General features: G+C 37.5%; 1 protein-coding gene and 1 pseudogene across 1 annotated transcript; both read left to right on the forward strand.

Moving 5' to 3' along the window:
* Nucleotides 1-1,401: 1,401 nt before the first annotated feature.
* On the forward strand, nucleotides 1,402-1,497 carry LOC145779176 (U6 spliceosomal RNA; annotated as a pseudogene).
* A 5,481-nt stretch (nucleotides 1,498-6,978) lies between these two features.
* LOC145778245 (synaptotagmin-10-like) lies at nucleotides 6,979-25,843 on the forward strand. The gene is made up of 10 exons (XM_082589700.1): nucleotides 6,979-7,136; nucleotides 9,420-9,551; nucleotides 10,165-10,230; nucleotides 11,789-11,946; nucleotides 12,956-13,079; nucleotides 16,381-16,499; nucleotides 16,944-17,072; nucleotides 17,356-17,479; nucleotides 17,562-17,696; nucleotides 24,036-25,843. Exons 1-10 carry the CDS (start codon nucleotides 6,999-7,001, stop codon nucleotides 24,108-24,110), a joined length of 1,200 nt encoding a protein of 399 aa, XP_082445826.1. The 5' UTR covers nucleotides 6,979-6,998; the 3' UTR covers nucleotides 24,111-25,843.
* Nucleotides 25,844-26,858: the final 1,015 nt, after the last annotated feature.

A 26,858-nucleotide genomic window follows, 5' to 3' on the forward strand; every position in this document is an offset into this window, starting at 1 on the left:
TATTAACAAACAAGCCAACTAAATGTAATTGGCAAAACAATGCATTGTATAGGCTACAACGGTTGGTTAGATTATGGCGCAATCAGGATGGTAGCAAAAGACCATAAGCAGTCACCTAGTCAGCCACCACGACAAGAAATTAACACAACGCTCTGTCGTCCAACATTGCCGAGTTGAATTCAAAAATTAAAATTATTTTTGAGCAAGAAAGAAATGAAAAAGAGTCTGAGAAACTGAGTCAGAAATCATGGCTGTAGTTACTTAAAATGGACCCTAGTCTCGATTAGAGAAACGCCACTGTGAGCATTGCAATCGCTGTATACAACCTCACAACGTAACATAACGGCAAATCTACATGTGTATGAAGCACTAGCCAGAATGCGATTAGGCATTTTTTTTTTAATTTCCTTCGGTTTTCCTTCATTAGAACTCATCAGTACAACTGAATGGAAACAAAAATTAGCCTACAATATAAATAGATGTCAGCACAACTGGACCAAAACGAACGAAAAATTACATATCAATTAGATAAAAATGTTCATGACCTCCATATTCTTTTTTATTTCTCCCATGTTTTGGCAAAAAACGCAACTATTGAATACTATAATTTGAACTAGCTTGAGCAAGTACGGTAACGGCAAACAGTTCAAAAGTGAAAACTCAAAGAAAATTTACTAAACAGGAGGATTACAAAAATGTTATGTTGGTGAAATCTAGAAAAAAAAACGCTTCTATAACATCAGGGGTCACCAACCTTTTTTGCATGCGGGCCACTTTGGCACTAAGGAGAGCTGTGGCGGGCCGCACTAATAGGCTAATATTTTAGGTAGGTTGACTCTTATGCTAGAAAAGAACGCATTTCGTACCCAGTATCCAGCGTTACATGTTGTTCATATTTATATTAGAATACCGCAGCAACAAAATTAATCGAACAACGCTACTGCCAGGCCAAGCTCCTTTTACAACACTTTTGACTTTTTTAACAATGCCTAATAAACGAGGCCACTTGTTTTGCGCACTTATAGCGAGGCGAGCGGTTTCATCAGAATATTCATCGCAAGAGTGGTGTTGTTACTTCGCTTCACAAAAGATATCTTGCAATTAACAATTTTAGTAAACAAGGAAATGTTTGACACATCGCAATATAGGCAACAATAGTGACCGGCAAACATATCAGCGAAAATTAGGCTCCAATAACAGGGAAAAAGAAACCAGGCACCATGAAACAAACGCTTGTGGAAATCACCGAAAAACCGTAATTCTATCGTAATTCATGAACAGTCTTCCCTCTAAAAAAGCAATGAGTTGGTTTTTCATCCTTTTTGTGAGAGTCTAAAAAAGCGTGGCAAGAATTTGTTGATTAACAACATTTTGCAATACTTGCTTCGGCAGTGGGCTACATGCTTCGGCAATGCTAAAATTGAAACGATACAGAGAAGATTAGCACGGTCCCTGCGCAAGGATGACACGCAAAATTGTGAAGCATTCCATATTTCTTAAAAAAAAAAACATTTTGCAGTAGCCTACTAAGCTAAATATTTTCATAATACAATCAGAAAAAGTCTTTAAATTTATATATAATATTTTGCCAATTTATTATAAATTGAGTTGGCACACCGATCTATTTTGCCAACAAAAACTTGCATAAAGAGAACACTGCTCGTGAAACACAATAACGATGAAACGCCAACTAGTGTTTACATGACATTTGCATGACTTAAAATACAGACATTTTTGAAATTCAAAAACAAACATTTTAATCAACCACTGGGCAGTGTGGCTGGGCATCGCATTGGAATAGCTTTAAGCAACTGTTCCAGCCAATTGTTCACCAAATCAAACGTCATATACAAACCGTTATGGTCTACTTAACCTAGCTGGCATCTTACGTCATGGAAATTGCTAGAAAATGTCCAAATATTGCACCATCGTTCGTAAGACCTGATGAAATATTGCACCAGCCGCTTTGAACACGGGTTTGAATTGCGTGACAATGTCTTTCATTATTGCGTCACAGTTACTGTGTACGTGCATTTGAGATATCGCAAATTATTCTAGTCATTCGTAAAATTGTTTGTTGGAAGTCAGTCGCATATTTAACTGTTTGCTTGGTGCTTGCTAGCTGGACAAATTTTCCGTCTTTTATCTAAGTAGTTTGTTCTGTAGTGACAGTTTTTTAGAGGTGTACGGCGTTGCATCTCGATTTCGATAGCCGCGGGCTAATTTTACAGAAATACAAGTTTGAATAGACGTTTCAAAGGAGTGTTTCTTGTTCGGTCATTACATTCAGACGAACGGATTCGGGAATCTTATGTTACAATTTTCCCACAAAGAGATTATGGTTTACCGCTGTGTTCCAGACGGTTGTTCGCCTGGTCAAACGTCATGTAGAAACCGTTCGGGTCTACTGAATATTACGTCATGGAAATTCCTAAAACATGAGCCAAAATTGCACCATCGTCCGTAAGACCTGTGTCAAACCGGTTTAAACCTGTTTCAGTTGAAACCTGTTTGGACATGAAATGTTGCGTCGCGCTACTGCTGGCGTGCCTTTGAGTTATCACAAATTTTTCTGATTCATTCTTGAAGTTGTTTGTTGGAAGTCGGTCGCACATTTAACTGGTTTATTTGGTGCTTGCTAGCTGGACAAATTCTCCGTCTTTTATCCAAGTAATCTGTATCGTAGTGACAGTTTTAGAGGTGTACGGCATTGCATCTCAATTTCGATAGCCGCGGGCTAATTTTACAGGAATACACTTATTGAATAGACGTTTCAAGAAGTGTTTCTTTTTCGGTCACTATATGCAGACAAACGGATCCGGGAACTTTATGTTACAATTTTCCCACGAAGAGATTATGGTTTACCGCTGTGACCACGCTGTGACCAGCAACCCCCACCTAGAACTATAATCTGATTGGTAGGTCAGTGGAATCGTATGCAAAGCGAAAATATGCTTCCCGGAAAATATTTTTACCTTCATGCTCATTGACTCCTCAAGAAAAGTATTTTGGTTATACTTGTACGCTGATACCTTCTGCGGGCCGCAGCGATACCGGGTTACCCCTGTATTACATCATCACGCTGATGCTAAACTTGCAATATGCAAAAGGTTAAGCATAAGCAATCAATGCGGCAGAAGTATTTTTAAAAAAAAATTAATTCCTTTTTTTGTTAGGTTAACCCAGTTTAAATTTGAGTAGCATACATCTTCACTCCAAAAAAACCTTTTCAATTTAAATAAAAATGTGACTTCTTTTTTTTATTACTCTTGTCGAAGCTTGCGTCATGTCGCTAAGTGCAATAATGCCAATAACATTACAACAACTCCAGACTCCAGTCACAACAAAAAATTAATCGAGTTAGGGATCAAGTTGTCAGTTAATTTCAATTTTAGCCATTGATGTGTACGCGATTAGAAATGTAAAATAAAAATAAAGAGTAGCAAATGTGCAGTAATAAACATTATACCAATGTTGCGTTTATTATTTCAAAGCAAAAGTAACAGAACAGTTTTTTTAATAAAAGAAACTGGAAGTTACAAATCGTTTCCACTATGCAGTCGAAATCGGTTCCGCTCAAGCCCGCAACCAGGGGGGGGCATTGGGGGCATTTGCCCCCCCCAAAATTTTTTGAAAAATTTTTAAGCGTTTTATGCAGTATAAAATGTAGGCCCTACTATACGTCGTACACGTACAGCCATACTGTAGGGTACCCGGACATTTTGTCGAAAGGACATTTTGCCAAAAGGACATTTTGCCGAATAGACATTTTGCCGAATAAACATTTTTTCGAAACTTATTTTGCCGAAAGACTAATTGCCGAAAGGACTAAATGCCGATTAGACAAATTGGCGAAGTTATAGAATTCGGTAATTAGTCCTGTCGTCAAAATGAGTTTCGGCAAAATGTCTTTGGACAAAATGTCCTTTCGGCAAAATGTCCGTGCACGTACTGTAGTGTGTAGACTATCGAAACCGAAAGTAGGCTACGCTGGTTGGAAGCTATGCTAACAATTTTGTTCGATAAATTAGGCTGGCATCCTCATTATCTGTTTTGTTGGCGTATACATAATATCAGCATCCATCATCACCATAAAAAGCGTTTAAAAACAACTAAATAATTCGAGATCAAAAGCAGCTGCGATAGCGTGGTGAATAAGCTACTCAGTTGGGCTTAGGCATTTGTAAATCTGATTTTAAATGAATTCTTGAAAGTGAAAGGCCAGCAAGTACGATTGATGCGGTGTCAGCAATAGAATCCCAAAAAGAGTTTTATCCAAACATTTACAAACTCTTGATAATTTTGGCTACACTTCCAGTCACAATTGCTTCTGCAGAAAGAACATTTAGCTGTCTACGACGCTTGAAAAGTTACCTTAGAACAGTGGTTCCCAACCTTTTTGTTGTCACGGACCCCTTTAGACAAATTATTAATTCTGCGGACCCCTACCTAAATTTCGCCTGAAACTCAATTAACATACTATTGACTATTGTAATTATGCTACTCAACTACTGTACTGTGTCATAGTGCATTGCCGTTATGACTCCTGCGGCAAACATCAGGTTAAACAGTTGCTCAAATAAAAAAATGAATGAATTGTTCAAGAAATGTTAGCAGTATTTGAATATTAAGGTGACCCAAAGTGCCATGCCGAAACTTTTTCAACGTAAGCAAATTTAATGAGAGGCTGTTTCTGCCTTTCCTTAACTAAACGACTGAATTGTGGTTGAGTTTTTGACAATGCAACACGCATGTCATCTTCAACGTCCAGGCGATAATAAACGAGCTATAACGTAATAGACGAGCCAATCCTGATTTGACTGTAGCCTAATCGACATGCGTTGTGGTAGATGTAGTTTAAGGTCAATGTACACACTGTAAGCAGCAGTTAGATTTATTTGAATGCATGCCGGTAGCCTACAATTTATTCTCGCGGGCTTGAGCTTGACACATTTGCATTTAAAAAGAGAAATGAAAGTAAAAAGATCGCTTTTTGTTTTTTTTCTCCAAAATTCATCAAGGTAATCACAGACCCCCAAATGCTTTCTCACGGACCCCCAAGGGGTCCGCGAACCCCAGGTTGGGAACCACTGCCTTAGAAGCACTATGGGGCTGGACAGGCTTTCTGGACTAGCTCTCATGCAAATCCATCGTACTCAAATTCCAAGCGCGGAATTGGTGTTAAACGAACTTGCCAAATCAAGTAGAAAGTTAGACATTATGCTCTAACTTAAAATGTCATTTTGCATTTGCAAAGTCAACTTCTTTGGGCCTACAAACATAAAAACTTGTTGAGCCAACAAAATGTTTCAGGATTGTAATTTGTAATTACCGTGTTGAGTTTATTCATATGTATCTGTTTGTTTATGTTGATGTAAATATATGTTATTGATTAATTTATGACTCCAGTCGTGCCAATGCAGTTCGTAGCCTACAGATGTTGTATTTTATTTGTAACCGACTGAACACATTAATGTGATATCGTAATTTTCTTCCTTGGGTAGTCATAGCTAAATGAGAAAAGGTTACAAAGGCTAGTTTCCTTTAATGCTGTACTAAACAAAAACGTGATTGACATAAGTTATGACCACTGAACCGTAGCATGGTACCGGTAGTGCCACACACTCTATCAATGGGCGTGGACATCAACATAAAAATGTCACAATGCATCATTTTAATGTTTGTTCTTTGAAAAAAATTAAATGCCCCCCCGAAAATATTTGCTGGTTGCGGGCCTGGTTCCGCTATACCGTCGAAATCGGTTAATCGCACAGTCACATTTTCAAGCTTTTTATGTGAATAAACGATGTATATATGTGCTTAACTTTATCCATTGATTGACTGTAGCCTGGTATCCTACACGGCAATATCAAATGTTCATCATGCACAAAAGCTTGAAAGCAGACCTCTAGACCAGTGCTTCCCAACCTTTTTTATTTCGCAACCCACTTTTAATGCAAGTTTTATTGCGCGACCCACAATAAGATATGACATCTTTATTATGGCATCTTTACTACTGATTGTCATACGTACTGAAATAGTTAATGCAACACAACACATCTAATTGTTACATATTTGTTTCATTGTTGCATAATTGTTACGTAATGCAATAATTTTCCGATCTAATGAAAAACAGGGTGTACAATTCATGAAAATAGAAAGTCAACAAATGAAGGGAAGATAAGAGTAGCAAAGGCGCAGTACTGTTCAAGACCAAACTACAGCTTGTGAGATCCATAGTAATGTCGGTATGTTTTAGAAAATTTTCACATTTAGACATGCTTTGCGACCCACCTGAAATAGCTTCGCTGCCTAGCAATGGGTCGTGACCCATCGGTTGGGAAGAACTGCTCTAGACAGTTTAACCGTTTATGTGATGATCTACAGTATGTAGGAATGAACGTTTTTATACTACAGTTAGTTGGTTGGTTAGTTTTGAGTTTTACATATAAACGTAAACAATCCTTGTTCACAACGTACCAGTAACTATCCTTAAATAAAATGTAGTTCTATAGTTTGTATGCACAGTAGAGAAGACCTTTTTTAGTCCTATAGTCTTCAACCTTTCAGGGGAATTTAATCATAGATGCCGCTGCGTGGAGAGCAGTTCTTTGAATGCGTTGCTCAAGCATATACCTCGAGAGTCAAACTAGCGTCGCCTGATCTTGAAGCTTCTTTGTTCACAAAGTCACACGTTAACTAACTAATCTATCGGGGTAGGCTACTGTATACCACACGGTACCTTACAAAAAATACAACAAAAAATTTTGCGCTTGTTGTATACTGTATCATGTTGAATGCCTTGTGTTGCTTGGTTTTATCTCCTTATGGTTCAACAAGGTTACTTTCACCAAAATTGTGACATTTTTATTGAAACCAAACAAGACGTTTTTAGCAAACGTTGTGCATAAAACATATAATTAATTAAACTTTTGTTTTTTTATTTTGGCTTTTATACTTGTGCTATTGTAGGTATAGCCTATCTGATATAGTCAAAAATGGGTTCTGGTGTTTCAAAACAGCAGAAAATTGATATCAGTTCCACATCTCTTCAAAGCAGTAAAAGTAAGCGAGATGTCAAAGAAGAAGTTCGAGATGAAAGTGACAAAGCTATGGAAGATCACCAGAATTATTTGGTTAGTTTGCTTTCAAATATATGTTAATACAGATAAATAATTTGGACTTGAGTCAATTTGGAATGGTCTAATTCATTGCTGCTGATTCAGACATACCATGAGATGGCTTGCTTTTGTGCTGCTTTTATTTATTTGGAGAGATTGTAGGGGTAAGTTAGATAGACGTAGTAAATATGATATACAATTCTCGATTATAGATTAAGTAATGGGCACATGTCAGAATCACACTAATGACGAATGCTTCCCAACCACTTTCACTTAAAATCTTGTTGTTACTCTTTGAGATCATCAAAGTCTTTTGGCAATATAACATTGATAAACTGGAATAAAACAAAAAATGATAGAAAACATATCTTAGTGTTAATGGACACTTGAGCTGGCTTCTTGGATGTGATCACATCAAGGAGGTTTGGTAGGAGAGAAGCTCAAAGCAAATTTATGCAAGATATAGGCTGACAGAGGCTTACCTTCTCTGCGTCATGGGAGCAAATGCTTGTTGATGCAACAATGGGCAGTGGGCAGTTTTATGATTATCATTTGATGGACCAATCAATAGAAAAACATGAAAAATCGATTAATTTTCTAAAACGTTTTTGTCAATTAGGAAATATTGAATGTTTTTCTAAATCATTTGTGGCCCTCTCCAAGAGCTTTCTGACCAATCAGTGAGCCTCGACGTACTGATTGGGAAGCGCTGTCAAAGATGGTACTGACAAATTTGCAATGAGCAACCTAATTACTCCAGTTGTTGCTTACTACCATGCTGTCTCAAGATGAAGACATAAGATAGATGTCATGTATATCATGTTTAAAAGAAAACTTGTATTGTTGTGAAAACACACACTATTTTTTGAGAACAAAAACATTAGTTCAGGGATCCATTCAGAAGTTGTGGCCAATTTTACATAGGTAGTCCCACATAGACTGAGTTGGAGCTTTGCCAAACATTAATAACTAAAGTATAATTGAAAGCTCTCCTAAACTTACTCGCCACATAACAGTTAATGTACATAGTACATTCACGGTCTGCTACTATTCAGAGAAAGCATTTTTCGGAGGTTTTCCGAAAAAAGGCTGTCTGTAAATTGGCATTTCTCTGAATCTGCCTCTCCCAATCGGATTCTCTGAAATGGGCCATTCCGGTACATTCACCTCACTGAAACACACTTTGAACAAACTGAAGTGCCTACTTAAAAGATTCTTACAACTTCTTCTAATAAATAACTTCAGCACTAAAATGTGACTTGTCACAAAGTCTGTACCAGTACAGTCGTCTCCAAAATGGTATATTTGTGTTGGCAGCGTCGGATAGGTATCTTCAAATTATTATCGACCTCAGTCAATTTGCCATAATTATTTTATCTAAATCATTTTGCTGTCAGCACAGAGGTAACTGCATAGATTTAATATGTCTGCGTAACAGTTAGTGAACAACAGATTACAATTTGCAGAGAAATATCTATTATTGGGGTTTTAGGTATTTCCACTTTATTTGCTTTTATGACAAAGAATTTTGTTGGCTCTTGTGGGTTGTTCACTTTATTGCTGATCATACCATTTGGAACTCTGCACTTTATTAACAAACAACCAAAAAACAAATATACATGGTACCAATGTGCATTGTAGTGCTTCCACAGTTTATGATGATGTTTTATCTCTGTGCAGCATGTAAGCAACTGCATGTCATAATATGGCATTATGTTTAAATGCATGAACGCACAGTTTACTACATTGTTGCTATACTTTTATAGGAAGATGGCAATATTGTACTGTGACACACTACCTACCACATCCGCATTTCATGCAATTTTGTTTCTTCAATTTTGTGTGCTTGATTTTATTCTTTAAAATGGTAATATTGGTTTTGTCACTTCAATCTTGAATACCATAAACATATGATTAATAACAACTTGATAGGATCGAATTGCATAATACAAAAAAAAAACAATACGTAAAACTAACAACATATTAATTTTGAACGTTTTCAGGGAGACTTTCTGCCCCCGTCAGAAAATAAATTAATTCATCAAAGCAAAACAAAAGAACAAATAGACTATTCTTAACCTTAAACTAATAATTTTGCAACTAAATCGTTTAAATTCCATTCCATTAACCAGAACATGTTATTAACTATGGATTAAGAAATGGTTTGAGATTCATAATCTTGATGATTATATATTTGGTTTGCAAATAAACAGATTTGTTTGTAATGTTTTTTTCATGGATTTACCAATAATGACTTTTTACGAAATGATTTATTACGTGAAATTTGTGAATGCTTAGAAAAACATGTACATGTTGAAGAGGATGTTTAAAGAGCTTGATCCAGCTGTCATGAAGACAATGAATGACGTACAAGGAGAAATTAAGGTTTCTTTGAAATATGTATCAGAGAAGTCTCTACTTCTTGTTAAGGTTTGTCAAGAAAAGCTTACGTTCTATTGATTTGCAGCGGCGTACGGCGAACATTTTTTTGGGTGTTCACTTTTTTGGAATTTTCAAAGACATGCTTGATTTGCATAGCACAGTGACTCTTTGTATCATACCACATCAGTTTATAGTGATATGATCTAAACAACTATTGAGCAAACTGCAAACCTAGTGTGTGTTTAAGGCCTTTTGAAAGAAGTGAACACCCAAAAAAGATGGTCAACATATTTTAGTGTAGTTCAGGAAAACCTTGTGATGTTGGGGTGGTAGAAGTGTAGACTCTCAACTTCAGAGGCTCAGAGCTCCAGACTATTAAGAGTATTATTTTTCTTATTAAGTACGATTTATATTCATGTTTAGTGATCAATATTTGTTGGTGGTGCATGAGAAATTGAAATGCTTGTGTTGAATCATTACGCTGAGTGACTGTGGTAGCTCACAGATTTTCGAATTTTGTGAGTATCCTCTCAGACCAAAAGTAATTAATTAAATCGCACTGCAGTGAATACAGAATTGTATGAAAAATTTGTGATGTGCACCTGCCGGCTTTGTGATGTTTGTTTACTCGAAACTGACAAAAACTGTAATAATTTTTAAGATTATTTCGGCTCAAGATCTTTTGGCTAAAGATGTAAGAGGACACACTTCTGATCCTTATGTCAAGGTGAATATTATTCGACATGCTTGGCAACTGTAATACATGCAATCATAGGCGTCGATTTTTTCTTAGAAGAGGGGAATTCTGGGTGGGCGAGAGTTTTCAAACAGATTTCATTGAATGTGTATGTTCGCAAATTCGCAATGGTTAGTCTTTCTCACAAAGACTGCGTTTAGCGTCGCTGCAGGAATTAAGCTATAATAGGTTTGATGTTTGCTTTCCTGCTCCTTGCGATCTTATGAGCGCTGCTAAACTAAACAAACTTCTTTTATGTTTTCCTTTGCGATTTAAAAAGCGCGTCTCATGACCTGTTATCTTTAAAGTGGCGCCTTCGGATTTGCCGCATTTTGATTTGTAAAAAGCAGTGTTGGACGCGTCAATGAAATAAATTGACGGCGTCAGCGTCAGCCCGAATTGCCTAAAAATTTTACGGCTAAAGTGCTGCGTCAGCTCTCAAAGAAATTGACGGCGTCAGCGCTAATTTCTAGCGCTATTTTTTCTAAGTGAAAACATGCGTTCCACAGCAGCGCTGGATGGTGTATTTCAAAAACAAGTCTTGAAAACGTCGGAATGGCCCGTTTCGGTGAGTCTGATTCGGTGAGTCCGATTCGGTGAGTCCGATCCCTTAACGGGGGATTTTTTCAATTTTTTTTTTAAATTATTGGGTACCATAGCCTAATTATCATTGCCGTTTTAGGGTTAGAGGTTAGGAACTCACCGAATCAGACTCACCGAATCGTACTCACCGAATAGTAGCAGACCCTGATGTCATATTCATATTCCCATACGCTGACCCGGAACTGAAGTTTGACCGTGACGTAACGAAAGTTAGACCATTTGGAGAAAAGATCAAACGTAGCTTTCTCTCACTAGGAATTGCCAGCATGTGGCAGTTGCCGTAGCAACAACAATGCAGTGAATACTACATTTTTTTTCAACGCAGCGTTTTTACGGAATTGCTTTGTTCTGTCGGATACCTAGCGAGAGACATAGCGTAAAACAAGAAGTTGCGCTGCAGTTGGTTGGATAGTCCAGCGTTTAACAAAAACGGAAATAGCCTAATTGTAACGAACACTTCATAAGTGTCATGAAAACAGGGTGGGCGAAACATATTTTGCCCACCCTCGTTTCACGGCAGGGTGGGCGTCGCCCACCCGGCCCACCCTATTTCGACGCCTATGCATGCAATACATATACTTTTCCTGATTGATTTTTCTTATTTTAATACTTAATGTTTGAGAAAAAGAAGATATCTTATGAAGATATCCCATTATCTTATGCCTATACAACCAATAGAAGTAAGTTATAAACCTTTTTCAACATTCACCCAGTTTGCTGTATTTCAGTTTAGGTTGATTATGTTTTGGTTAAGGTTTCTAGTCCAGGGCAATCTTGATTTCACAAAGAAGCTTCAGTTTACAGCTCACAAGCCAATATGCAAGCCGCTTCTTTTAAATCTTTGTTGTAGAAGAGTTTGTTTCTGCACTCAGCCATTTCATCACCTAGGCGCTTAATATCATTGCTTTGTTGTTTTTGCGTTCATCTAACAAGTAGGTTTTTGTAGGTGGAATTGTTGTTCAGCAACCAATCAGCTCCTGGTTCAAGCGGTGACCAATCAACCATGAAGTGCACGTCAGTGGTGAAGAACTCTCGCAATCCTGTATTTAACGAGATCTTCACTTACTCTTTGACTGCAGAGCAAATGAATGACGCTCAGCTGAGGTGACATGTTATATCTTGACTCTTGATTCACAATATACTCCTCCCATCTTAACAATTCCTATTTTGAGTGTTTAAACAGTTTGATGTCTAAATATAAGTTGCCTCTGTCTATCGTAGGATACTATACTCATACAGCAGTTATGAATCTCAACTTTTATACTGGAAAAATTTTTCTCAAGAATCTAACAGACATCACCAGACCAATTGATCACTCTGGTTTGGAAATTTAAAGTACCAAATGCAGATAACATAAATGTGAGCGTAGGGCAACACTGGCAAACATCATGATCGGCAAAGTATCTAAGCTTTGATTGCTTTCGTTACTTTGTCAATAATAGTTGAAGCTAAATTGTTGAGTGAATTGAAAAAACAACTTCGCAAAAAATGAACATTATCATACATGTACTACCAGTAACACATCTTTCATACATAGCCAGGCCTAGCCCTAAATGCGTGATACAGCAACCATGAAGTAATGAGCCAAGTGATGTTGTGATGGTTTGGTTGGTTGGTTTTGAATCTTTATCCTCGGACTGACAAAGTCTTTGATAGGTGATTACTGGTAGTTTCGCATACTTGTAGAGGCTCTTGACGCAGCGCCGGTTACCGAGGTTGCCAGAGTGAAATTTTCCGATTGTTGAAGTGTTGTTGCCGGGGAATTATTCCATTCACTAGGTGCCGCTGAATAGAGAGCAGTCCTGAAAGTGCGTTGCTCAAGCGCACGCCCCGAGAGTCGAACCAGCGCCGCGTGATCTTGAGCCAGGCACGTAACCACTGAGCTAACGGGGCGGGTGATCGTAAAAATGGTCAAGTAATTCGACTAAAGTTATACATCAAAGATATGACGTAAAAGTTCCAGCTTACAAAAACCTGTTCTTCTACTACGCAAAGGACAAATTGTGTTATAGATGCACCGGTTCAGTATATTGTATTTATTTTGTCGTGTTTAAACCTAAAATGACATAAAGTTACCTCGTTAATTTTCGCAACTACTTTTTGTAATGACCAGGTTTTCTGTTTGGTGTTACGACGCACTGGGTCGCGATGATTTCATGGGAGAAAAGATCGTTTCTATCGCTGATGTGGACTGCCGTGATGACGTTTCTACTTCCTGGTACAGACTGCAACCAGAGGTAAGCCTCGCATTGCCCTGTATCTGTTTTCTTTGTTGGGCTTTTTTTACTCAATCGACAGATATATTGTCAAGAAACTACCTGATCTGCTTCCGCTAGATGGTGCTATCAACTCATTTTAGTTTATTCGACATATCTCATTGATGGAAGATGCGTAATTGTTAAGAAGCGTTTTGCTGAAGAACACACCCATTGCAATTCGGCAAAGTATCAATAACCAATTAGTTTAAAGCAGTACCTCTATGGTACCACTGAGAAGCATCCTTGCCTGGAACCGGGGTGTTGGTGAGAGGTGTCAAGCAGGGAAGTGGTGAAGTTTCTGCTAGAGTGGGTACTAAGCTAATTGTCTAATAGCTATATACTTGTTTCTTGCATGATCTGTAATTGCTCGCTATGCAGTATTCTGCATTTATTAAAAGGAAAACTTTAGAGTTAGTAAGCGATGCTAAACTGGGGTATGAATTACAACACTTAGCACAGGTGTCAATACTTTTACAAATGATTCTGTTGTAAATTTCAACCAAAACTACATCCCGATCTTTGCCCTCACTTAGCAGAAGGTTTGCTTTACGTTTCCATGGACTTTCGCTTTGATATTATTACCGACAAAGCAAACCTCCAACTAAGAGGTTAACAACAAGAATAGCAGCATCCATGTGAACTCTAGGCCAATCGAACTGTTAGTTCACATTGTGCTCCGATTTGTGTCTGCTTTAAACGGAAATATAGTTTCGGGAGTGTCCGCTTTTTGGATTACAAACCGGCAAGGCACAGCAACACAACAGCGTTGAATAGTAGCAATCGTCATCATCATATTCAGCCTGTGGTAGCCCACTACTGAGCGAAGGCCTTCCCCTTTTCTTGCCAATCCAGTCGATCGTGTGTTTTATGTACCAGTTTGTTGTTCCATATTGTTAGTTCAACATTAGTAGCAGTAGTAAGCCAGCTCCACATCGACATGTCTATAAGAATATATTTCTCGTATTTACAAATAATTTTAACAGTCGAATGGAAATGTTTGCGTCAAACAATGCCCGTTATAAAATTGTATGTGTTTCAATTAACCATCACCTATAGTTGTCTATTCTCTTTATAAAAGCCGTAGGTTTTCGATTTTCCCAAAACAACATGTATTATTTATGTTTTTTTTGTGGGCGTTCTGATGCGTGAAATCTCTTCAGAAGATCTGTATGATTTCGATTAAAGGCACCTCTTAGTCTTAGCAACAACAAAGCAGTGTCATTGCTACTGCTTCAATTTCTTCTTCTTTTATATGCCTGGGGTGACTGCTATTTGTTTTTGCTTTCCTGGCATTGCTATTGTTTTTTTCGCAGTTTTTATGTTTTGCAGCAACGTCTTTAAAAATATTTTGTTAACATGTGATCTTCAATGGATGCCGCATCACTGCCTTGTTCTGTTCTGCCAAGTTTTGCAACGTTATATCGACGACATTATCTCAAAATCTGTAAAGTGTGAGACCACCTGTGGACCCGAGAATTTTAAGATTAATAATTTACAACTAAATGCCAGTTGCGCACGCAATCTTTAGTAGACCGTATCCAGTAAGAGTTGCTTTGCTCAAAAACCACAAAACCTTTTGTCATGCTGGTCTTCATTTAATGTTGTTGATGAACATTGAACAATCTAAAGAAAGTATGTGCAATTGATTGGAAGCCGAACACACTGCATTGTTAATGCTGTTTTTTTGTGAGCTCATTATCACCTGCATTGCCAAATCGATGTAGCCGCGATTTCCCAACCATGTGCCATACCAAACCACCTGGCGCGTCCTAGTTATTTGTTCACTTTGACAACCAGTCACTCCATTCTAGAGTCATACTTGCAAGGCTGATACAATTTTGCGCAGTTGATATCGAATAGTATTTTACTTTCTTAGAAATGCTGTTTTTTGTTTTCCCATTGAGACCTTGCAAACACCTTTTGAAAGGGGTTGTGTTTCGAAAAGCTTTTAAAGGGCGGGGAAACCCAAATTCACTTTTTGCGAGTTTTTTGTTTCAGCGTGATGTCATTGTGTACAACATGCGTTTTAGCAAAAAAAAAATCCAAATTTTGTTTCCCTCGTCTCGCTAAGGCCGCTTTTGTTTGATATCCGTTTGCGAGGTCTCGCGCGCATCAAGCTGTGATTCTGTTCGCTGTGACGTCACAAGGTACATATAGTTGTGGCCAAAACTTTAAGACCAGACTTGATTTATGACGATTTTTGCATTACTTCAAAATACTGCATCATATATTGTTTCAGTTGCATCATCTTTATGCATCATCTTATATCTGATGCAGTATTTTGAAGTAATGCAAAAATTGTCATAAATCAAGTCTGGTCTTAAACTTTTGGCCACAACTATATGTACCTTGTGACGTCACAGCGAACAGAATCACAGCTTGATGCGCAACGAGACCTCGCAAACGGGTATCAAACAAAAGCGGCCTTAGCGAGACGAGGGCAACAAAACTTGGATTTTTTTATTGCTAAAACGCATGTTGTACACAATGACATCACGCTGAAACAAAAAACTCGCAAAGTTAATTTGGGTTTCCCCGCCCTTTAACTAACCTTTAACTAATTTTAAATAAACATATACTTGTTCCCTTGGTATTGCAGAAAGTGTATGCACATTTTGAGGTGGTCTGGCTGTGAGACTTTATTGTTGCAATAATGATTTTCACTTTTCGATCCGTTTAACTTGAAAAATTGTGCTCTATTTATTTTGTGTTCAGTTCAGGTCGAATGCATAAAATTGTTAATTTAATTTCTTCCGCAAAAAATTATTTAATGTCAAATTTGTGACCGAATTAGCTTAAAAGTCAATTACGATTTCATGCGATTAGACGCAAAACAGTTTGTTTTTAATAATTCATCATTTTCCTTCAGTAACAATCATTAATTCGTAATTGCCTATTATTGACCATGCAGTGTGGTTTCATGGACAAACAGTGGCTCTTTATTACAAACCGACCCTCGATCTTTTTGAAGCATTAAAACAACAAAGTGAAAAAGATTTTTTTTACTATCCATGACAAATTATAGGGCTGTAACAGCATCAATCGTCTGCTGCTTATGCCAGGGGTTTCTCAAAAGAGGATAAATAATTACTTTTTGGGGCTAAAGTTCATCTATCAACTTGGGAAAAGTTAATCAAAACAAAAATTATGAATTGCACGATCAATGTCACAAGTTTGACCGTAAAATCTAGTGGGGTAATGTTTTTTTAGAAAATCGTAATAAGCGGAGTGAAAAGTTTGGGGGCCTCTGCTTACCCCTAAGTGTTTGTATATTTTTCAGATCGATCTCACCATAGGCGGGGAAATCTTCATCAAGTTGAATTACAAGCTTCCACAAACACTGAACGTTTCCGTTGTAGAAGCCAACAACGTCAACTTCGCTGGACTTCATATTGAACCGTGAGTTTCTATTTATTGAGGTGAACGTTTGAATAGTTTGGTGATAAAGTTTAACCCTCTACTCAGTTCCTGAGCTTCCAGGTATGAGAAGATAAGGTTCTCATCGCACTAAATCTTTGGCACTAACAAGAGTAGGGTGGCCACTGGCCAGTCCTTTTCTCTCGACCGTCTTTCCTTCACAATTATGCCCACACAATTTATTACACCCTGGGTAGAGGTGAGCGGTGTTTATCAACAACCATTTTAAGCCAGATGTCGAACATGGTTTGAATTATCGGCAAGGCAACGCCTAATCTGCTGCTCCATTTCACTGCCAGTTTGGTGGTTATTTTTATTTTGTTTTATTGTTTATATTATATTTTTAGTTTAGATCGATGTTCGAACTTGATATAAGGAACGCGTGGTACATACAAGTTGTTTTTAAGGCCTTTCATTGTCCTGTAGATCTGTTCGCGTATACATACCAGGGGTTCCATATGTTTACAAGACGACACCCCTAAAAGATGGGACTAAAGGCCTAGTCTGGCAAGAAGACTTTGACTTCCCACTTCCGAAAGAAGAACTCAGTAGCAGGTTTTTGTTTATGTTAATACATATTTTCAATTTAACAATAAATACTACTGTATTAATACTACAAAAAGTGTTCAATGCCAAGCAAAAAGCCAAGCAGAGCGAATTAAATCAAATATAGTTATTAGTCTTTAAACTCTTGACAGCCTGTTTCACCTAAAAGGAGGATCATCAGAAGGTCCTTATTCAAATAGAAAATGTTCTATTTGTTGAAGTTAAATTTTATAAATTATTTATAAATTGTTTTGCATGTACGAACTGTAAATCGTTCTCTGTGTCCACTCAGGTACATCGTGTTAGTTTTGATTGACAGCAACGACGAAGAATCGTATTTCGGTGAATGTCACATCGACCTCGAGAACTTTCAAATCGAACAAGGGTTCGAAGGATCGTTTGCACTGTCGGACATGGTAAGCTTGTCGTTTCAGCAAAGTGGCAGTTTCCCGGATAGTGCATTGTACCACAGCTAACTAACCCTGTTTGATTGACCAGAGAGGCAACGTTGCTGTACGAAGCCGTTGGACACGAAATGCTTTGACTCAGGAATTCAATGAAGCTCTCCAAGCTCACGCCATGTACAAGCGACCGGATTTTCTGTTCGGGAGATTGCGTGGAGCTCCTGACACGGTAAACATCGTTTGTGCATGTTGTGCAGTAAAATAAAGAAGACGCGGATAAGTCGTAAAATTTACCTTAAGAGATTAGATGCCAAATCAACACATGCTCTGAGATTGACCTCAGTCAGTTACGTTAATTGTTACGAAGAAGGTCTTTTAATTACCTGCATCTTATTGGTGGTTGATGTTGTGTTTATAATATAATATTGCCCAAAACATTGTCAAAATGTTTCTCAAAAACTTCAAAGGTATTTTCTTCTGCACTGCCATAAGTTTGTTCTTTAACGCGAGGTACCATTGGACACCTTTCCTTGTTATAGATGTCATTTGAAAAGTTTAGAGATACTATGAGTTCATGGGTTGTAGATGTCACTGGAGCTAATGCTTTCTTTCATTTGCGATTATGTTTGAACTGTTGTAACAAAAATACCGACATAGTTTTGTTTTTTTTTCTAAATGACCAGCCTTGAAATGGCGAATGTCTTGCCTACAAGACTCTAACCAGGGTAATTATTCGGCTGTTTACAAAAATGTTCTTTTGATGTCAAATTTGTTTGGTCGTTAGGAGCCACGTTCATTCATTAGCTGGTACTAGCCTATCTCGGGCGGGGTTTACAGAAAATACTGTTGCTTGATAATATTTGATGTACGATCAGTGTATAGTCACAGCAGAGGCTTGATACATGTGGTTTTGGATTTAAACTTAAGCACATGCTTTCATGACAGCGCTAATAAACAAAACGAAGTCTACAAGATCCCAATGCGCTAATGCCTTGTTCTTCTGATTGGTTCAACAAAGAAAGGTTTGTCATCGTATCTCAACTTCCGCTGCACTCGAAACACAATTTGCAAAGTTATGCTTTTTATTGCGTCAACCAGCAACACCAGAATTAGGTTTGCTAAAAACTTTTTCAAACAAGCAAAACCTCTTATTTGGAATTGATTTTATAGAAATTCCGTATGTAATTGAAGTTGCGTCACGTCAGGGTGCTTTCGTTTGGATTAAAACGTTTGACAAGGAAGGGGAATGTTATGACAAGATGGAATTTACGAAAAGTGCTGAAAATGTCATAAACTACTTAAAGCTTGGTAAAATCCCCACCTCTTGACCTTGTCATGAATCGTCTCATCAATATTAAGAAATTATTAGCATCCGTGTAGAGATACCGGCGCATTAGATCAGTGAAACATGCGCGAAGAGTTTTACATTGTTGTTATCATCTGTTCTTAATTTGATCTGTCATTAAATACAGGCTTGTTAAATGGAATATTCTTGTTTTATCAGCGATATATAAAAACTATTATTTACACTTTTCGCTATCTCTCAGCACAGTTTATTTTTTTAGGATCAAGGTCTGTGTCACCCGTTCCCCGTAATTACGCTTTTTAATATCATGGCAAGAAATTAGTAAACGACTTTTGTAAGATTAGCCCACTTTCCTTTAATTTCTTTGACGATTGATGTCAGTGCGACAATAAACAATTCTAAACCAATCCGAAACTCGGACAAGTTTTACGTTGATTCAAAGCCTGGTGACGGTGGTTTGACGTAAGGCTAGGGAACATGTTTACAGGTTTTCGTGACTAGTCATCTTCATTTGTTTGTTGTCGTTTTGACCCTAGTTGGTAACTTGACGCCAGCCCTGTCTGAGTAGCGTGCGCTCTTTGCACTCACAGCATAGCGTGGAGTTGGCGAATTGTCCCTTGTTTGTTTTGCTATTTCCATTTCAAAAAGGTATCGCTTCGAAACTTGTTTAACACAAAATACACAAATCGTAGCAAGAATGATAAAAATCATCCTCTTTTTACTACTGATCACAGCACAACTCAAATCCCGAAAATGCCGTCTTTCTTACGTATACCATAAACAGATGGCTGCCAATAACTTAATAGGAGTGAATAGCATTATTTAAAACAATAACAGACTAACTTTTTTTACATATTCTTAAATAATACACTTTCTTACATATCTTTGGTTCAAATCTAAAAAAGGTCGAAAGAAACATATTTTTACGTCTTGGCTTTTCTTCCAGCACCTCATTTGTTTGCACGTCTTATCTTTCACAAATGCGCTGTTTTTAAGCGTTATTGATCGAAAAAAAATTATTTGGAATGAAATTTCTCGTTTCTATAAAACGTCGCTTCTGGAGTCGTGTTGAAACACTTCGTGATGCTTCAATCTTCCACGGGAACATGTAACAAATCTAGCATGGAACACCAGTCGTCGGACTGATTGCTTGAATATGTGTTGCACGAGAAAGAAATCCTTTTTCGAAGCTTACTTGGTCAGTTACAACATGCCGAGTGATCAACATGCTGAGTGATCAACATTTCTTGGGAACATGCCACAAATCGAGCATGAAACCGCGGTCGTTGGGTACATTACTTCAATACTGTAGGTATTGCACTTGGAATAAAAAAACAGCTCAGTGGCTTAGTGGTTTCACCTTCGGCTATGGTAGGTCTGACATCGATTCCAGATCGGGTCAAACCGAAGACTTTAAACACTGTATATACCGATTTTGTTTTTTCTTGCATAATGCAATGAGGATAAATCGGGTAATAATGTGGTGACATCGTAAACCTAATATAAAATTAAAAATGAGCCCTGTCGCTAAAAGACCTTAGCAGTTGTAGAGCGACAATAAATAAAACCATAGCATTATTAATATTACTTGGAATAAGAAAGGCCAATTTATGGTCATGAGAACTCCAAATGTTAGCGACACGTTTCTTATGCCTGTACAACCATGTGTAATCATCGATGATATCCGTCAATCTGATATTTATTGACCGCAAATCCACCAATTCGATTGCTTTTAATTGCTCGTTAGGGGGCGATAATACGTTGAGGGCAAGACATATTACATAACATGCTGAGCATTGAAAACTCCTGGTAGTAGGCGTGGGTTGACCGTTCCCGCTAAGTAATTCTTTGGTGATGCAACCGATGCTATCTGAAACGTTATCTTGATATCTTCGGGTGAAAATAATTAAAATTTCAACTTCGTCGGTGGTATGTGTTTCAGCGGCGCACCTCCGCGTTATGACAGCAGTCGTTACGGTTAACGCGATCAGGGACAATTGTATACGCTAACCAGTCATAAGAACGCCACAAAACGAAGGCTTTGGTTTTTAAAATGGCTTCGGGAAAGTGTTAAGAATACAAATACGCCACTTTTCAATTAGGAACAACCTGACGTGGTTTATTTTCAACAGTGTCGATGAAGTTTGTGCGTTTCTTTTTTGTCTGTGTGTGTTGAATCAATGTTAGATCTCCAAGCGTGTGCACTCTTGAGACTTAATCTGCCTGTGTATATTGGCAATACGTCGTTATCATGATAATCGTTAGACCTTTTGCTCACTCTTTGATAAGATATCACAAAACGGTCAAGTAACTGTTTAAGGGAATTGACAAAGGTCCAAACGTGATAGAAGAAAGCCATTGTGGGTTGCCTATCAATACAGATACTGAAGCAATCTTATTACTTTATGTATCATGATTTAGTGTTTATCAAGAAAGGTCGTTTTATTTATGATGAAGGTACGACATTTCATCAGAGTAAAATCTTCAAAGCTGTTTCGATCCATGATGGAATTTAGAGGTTGTGGGGAATAAAACTGTCGTGAAAAATTTCTTTCTTGGGGTGACATTCACTAGTACTGTTAACATCTGGGGAACAGTTTTAATTTTACGGCCTTAGTTATTTCGAGAAAGAAGCTGAAGTTTTGAGGGTACTTTAGCCCCCCTTTTGGTCTTCTCACCTCTGACAAACAGCCATTCTATTTTATTTCCTCTCTTCGAAACTTTGTGTAGTAGGTGTGAACACATTACCATGCTTTTGTGGTATCCAGGCTTATTCCCTGATTCCTGTGTATTTGTTGATTTAAAATTTGATCACATTGTCGGGAAGCCAAGGATGCGAATCTTCATGTCTTATCAATAGCATCATGCCTTGCCAATGGCACAGCCACGCGCTCTCGTGTGGTGCCGAACTGGCGTCTTTCTTAGGACTTGTGAGTTGAAGTTTGCCGCTCAGCTCGCTCGATGCAGCTGCTTTTTTATATGTGTTCATAGGAGAGACTTACACCAGTCGCCTAATCGGAAAATTTGGCATCAGATTCAAAAACTCTTTTTTTACGAGGATATCCTTCACACAATTGCGGTTTTATCATTACAGCATCTCAATTTCCAAGACAGTGCAGCTATCCGCAAGGCACTTATCATGACGTCCATTCGATTTCTCAGATTTTGTTGTTTCGTTTCTGAATTGGTTATGTTTTTCAAACGTTATTTATTGGTCGTCGTCGTCGTGTGAGCTTTATTGGTAAATAGTAAAGTTGGTTTTGAGCAAAGATGTGATCACTGCCTTAAATGGAGTAATTTTCGCATTAAGTTTGCAGTGTTTATTTTATGCTCACAAATTCCAAGTTATCTGTGAAAATATCAATACAAAGGAGTCATGAAATCATGGCACGATACGCAAATTAACTGCTGAACTATTATTAATTTTTTATGATAAAGTTTATGGTTGTTTTTTCAATATTGTCTACTATCCAACCACTTATTTTTTTACGTTTAAAAATTTTACATCAGTGAAAACAGAAAATCCTGCCAACTTTGTTTCACTGAGTAAGGGAATTTATTTGACTCTGGGCTAATCACATTCAAAGCGCTGCATTTGGCATAGTTTTAACTCGTTCTTGAAGATAGCATTTGCTTGAGTAGTCTGAAACCAGTTTGACACCCAGCAAACGTTTGAACAACGTACCACATATCTCCACCTGATTATCATTCTTTTAAGTATATCTTGCTGTAAGCAGTAAAGTATGGACCATGGCCATGCCAAAAATTAGGTGTGGTAGCAGAGAGTTTTGTTGATACGTTATAGCAGTTTAGTAACTTAATGTCAGTGTAGTTGCTTGTATTTGTTGTGCTATAGTTCAAATTCACTTCCAAGTTCAACTAATTAAATTTATAAAACTGATATAGAAATAGAGTAAATTTTCGTCATATGTTTATCCCGCAGAACACCATGTAATTTTTCGCCCCTGCATTGTATTTCAGGTCACCGCTTCATTCAACAACAATTTCGCGTTTGTTACGAGCACGGATTAACCGTGATACCCATTTAGCATATTATTTTAACAAATAAACACACTGACGTTAATCCGTCGCCTCAGACACGGATATCCCTTTTTGTCTCCGATAGATGCTGCCCTTTCATGTGCAATGACGCCACTTTGGCTTAGCCACGGACATTGCATCTTAAATTTTATCGCTTTTTTGACGACGATACTGCATTTTGATCATATTGAAATCTGCATCCTGAACCATTCGGTTACTTTGTCCAAATCTTTGTTGATGGTCCGAAAAACTTAGCGTCCAATGGTTTTTTGCCTTTCCCAGTGCAAGCGACAATTGTAGGTCTTGATGTACAAAGATTTCTGCTAGTTTTGTTGTGAGGAATAACAGCCAGCCGTGTAAACCGTACCTGATCTTCACCAAGCAGATTTTCTTTAGTTATGCGGTTACAACTAATTCTACACTACGTACTAGCATCAACAAAGAATGTAATTATTTGTATGAGTGACTTTTTAATCTCTTCACTCTTTTTGGCATATGTGAAGCGTTTTTCATGAATATGAATGATATTTTGATGAGACAGCTTAACGTGAAATTACTGAGGTAGTCTTGTTTGTTTACGGATCGCCCCACTGTTTACACTCAACATACTCCTTGACTATTTTTGCACTAAACCCACCACCACCTGAACTTTCTCCTTTATTTGATTGGTGCATAATTTAAATCCGTTTTTCTAATTGTTGTTTCACCACGCAGCCAGCAAATCAGTCCGCTTTTTACATAGATTCAATGTGTGCAGACGTTGAATCAATGTAAAAAATGGACTGGTTTGCTAGCTGGTTGCTTCGTGTTGAAAGATTCTTTACAGCTTGAAAAAGGTTCGAAACAAAAGGTCAAGTTTTTCTTCAGGTTAAATAAAAGAAACTTTTTTGGAATTTAGATTTTCTTTGGGAAATGATTGCGTTGCTCTTTAGAAAGTTCGTTGTGGTATGGCCGTGTTTTGACCACTTGAGATTATATGGTGTAATTATGTTAATACGATTGACTTAACACAGCTAAAGCCGCTAAACCTGTGTAATATTTCTTTTGGAAGTAAACTCAGTTGATGAGGAAGTATGCCAACGCTGACACAAACATTTTCTCTCTGTTTGGACTGGAGACATCTCAATATGTGTCCTCATTTTTTCCGAGTTTTTTTTTACTTGATCAGTGTTGTTCTCTAACAAGGATACGACAGAAGCTTAATATTTTGTCAATCCACAGGCAATCACTGTTCGTGTTCCCAAAGCTGGTGCTGAGTCACGTCTCCGTGTCGTCAACGGCGTTCTCGTGCACTGAGGCGACATCTTGCGGGGGTATTGTCGGAAAAGATTTTCGAAAGAGAAAGAACATTACTGCAGTGCAGAATTCTTTTAGTCATCTGTTGTAGTAATGTGCTCATTCACACAATGTTAATTATTCGGCCATTTTGTCGCCGTAGGTGAAATGCAATACAAAAAAATCATGTAATGTTTGTAATATTTTAAAGCGTTATTGAAGCTCCATGACCACAATTGCAAAGTGAAAGTTACATGACTTTTGACTCTGTTTTTATTTCTTTAAAGATAGTGTCTAAAAAGACATTGTTAAAAGTTAAAAATTACTTTTCTTAAAAAGAATTGCAGTTTCTAATTGACGGTAAAATTACGTTTCGCTGAAGTCTAAAATTAAAAATTAAATCACTTCTCATTTGTTTATTAAAATCACTCTTGGATACCATCATCTCAAAACTTCAATGCAACTGTCTACTTTCATTTTACTACGCTGAAGAGACCATAATTGCACTTTGTGTTTTCACATTCGCAGTCCATTTTGTAAGATCAGTAAGTAATTTAATTGGCCTCAACACTGCTGTGTATTTTTCGAACATTGAAGTTTTATGGTGTTTTGAAATTATCTGTGCCTCATAATCTCTTTTTAATAGTTTTCTACTTCTTTTCTGCATTGCTCTTTTAAATCACTGTATTCAATTTTGTATATAGTTATGTCATTTGAAACTAGAGTTGTAAGTTGGGCCGCTTTTTTCAGTTTGCGTTCGGCTGAAGCTGTTACGCTTGAGTTCGCACTCTATACTTATGTCACAATAAATTTAACGTTCGCCACGAAATGCATGCGAACGGGTTTCTGAAAACATTCTTCGGAGGACATGTTTATTGGTCAATGAAGTCTTGTAATACACGGCGCTCCTTTTGTGAGAGATGAAAGCACGAAGTCTTCTCATACCAGAACCTTACATGAAAAACATTATCGCACGTAAAACCAACGTGATATTGCGAAAATTTAACGTTTAAGGTTGTTTTCCGTTTCAGAAAAATTTTTCGGTTTGATTTCATGTGAAAAGTAACCTCTCCCTCTTACAACTCTATGTGAAATAGTAATCACTTTAATAGCTTGCTTTTTTCTCAACACTAGTGCCTATCCTATAAGGTGCCTGCATCGCCACTGTTAATACTTTCACTGCAGTAAAGTAGAACTGCTTACAATTTCTTATTCTATTGTGTAGATGTGCATCCGGCTGTAGCTCCATATCGTATCCAAGACAGCAAATCAACCATTTTTTTCCATGATTTAACGTCTGCAGACGTTGAATCAAGGCAAAAAAACGTTGGTTTGCTGTCTGGGATTGGAACATTGAAAGCAAATTCAAGATAAATAAATTATTTCTTGGTGGTAAACATGTTTGAAAATGAATTTTCCATATTTGTGTGGTAAATAAATTCTCCAAATACTTGCTGTCAACTTCCAGCAGACATACGTTTGTTGAGTTTTAATTTTTTCACTTCGAATAAACTTTCTTGCACAAACGTAGAAATCTGTTTTACAAGGAGTCGTCTAAAGATATGACTCTTGGTATAGGAATGGATCAAGATTCTTAAAATGTAGCCTATGGTTTGAGATGTTTTGTGCGTTTACCGATGTTGATCTGATCTAACGCATTATTAAGCATCATATAGATTTCTCTTGGATAAGAATGATAAGATGCAACAGATTTGTTTCTTTTTTGATGGATATACTTTTTAATAAACTCACAGTACATTCATTTTACGTTAGTTTTAAGAAAACCAACGCTCAACAGCATGCTTTTACGTGCAAAGAGTTGCGTGGAAGCTGAAATAACAAATTTGTTGCATGAATGTCAGGAATTCATTGACTTGGAAGGTTCGCTTTTAGAGATGCTGATCATGACTTGATAGCGATTCCTACAGTAACATTTTAAGTCACAGCGTGTGAAAGCAAGGTGGCGTTATCAACGTTCTGTGACGGCCGAATACTACAAGTCCGCCCTACCTTGCCTACCTGCAATTAAGGGTCAAGCCAGTTGTCATTCATCACCTTTTACTGTGAAATTCAAACGCAGTTGCTGATTGACATATGCCTGCGAATACCTCAAGTGTTTTGCAAATTAGGCATTCATCCGTTTCACCTTATAGGCCTTAAAATTCTCACTACGCAAACAACAATATCGTTCCTTTAAAGCTTACCAGTTGAAGTTATTTAAATGCGTGTTTTGCCATCAAGTTTGAGTGATTTTTTCTAATTAACCAACGGTCTTTCAAAAAGGAAAACCGATACTTAGTCAGCACTGAATGCACAACAAAACGTGATCTCAGGCTAATTTTTACTAAAAAAAAAAACTAGCGAGCATAGAGTTAAAAAAAAATTAGAAGATTCGGATTGTCAACGTACGATCATTTTACGCACGCTATTTTAATGCAAAATCATGCTTTTTAATAAAAAAAAAAAAAATAAGTTAAGGGAACTTGTAGGACAATTCAAATTGCTGTGTTGAAACATGGTTTGGCTCGTTCATGCACAAGATGATAATGATCTGATCACTAATTTCCTTATCATTTGTTCATCTCCTTGTGTAGTTTGCGTTGACTTTTCACGCGAGAATCTGGGAGATAACATTTAAAACAGACCAAGAATGACGTTCATTATTTTGACAGGCCATGAGCCGGGTGTAAGCTGCCATCCCAACCACCAACAAACCTTTCTTGTCTGTCATTCAATGAGTGATGAAGAAAAGTTTTCAAATAATGATAT

Source organism: Aplidium turbinatum, chromosome 10 (assembly GCF_918807975.1).
Source record: "Aplidium turbinatum chromosome 10, kaAplTurb1.1, whole genome shotgun sequence".
Taxonomy (NCBI): Eukaryota; Metazoa; Chordata; class Ascidiacea; order Aplousobranchia; family Polyclinidae; genus Aplidium; species Aplidium turbinatum.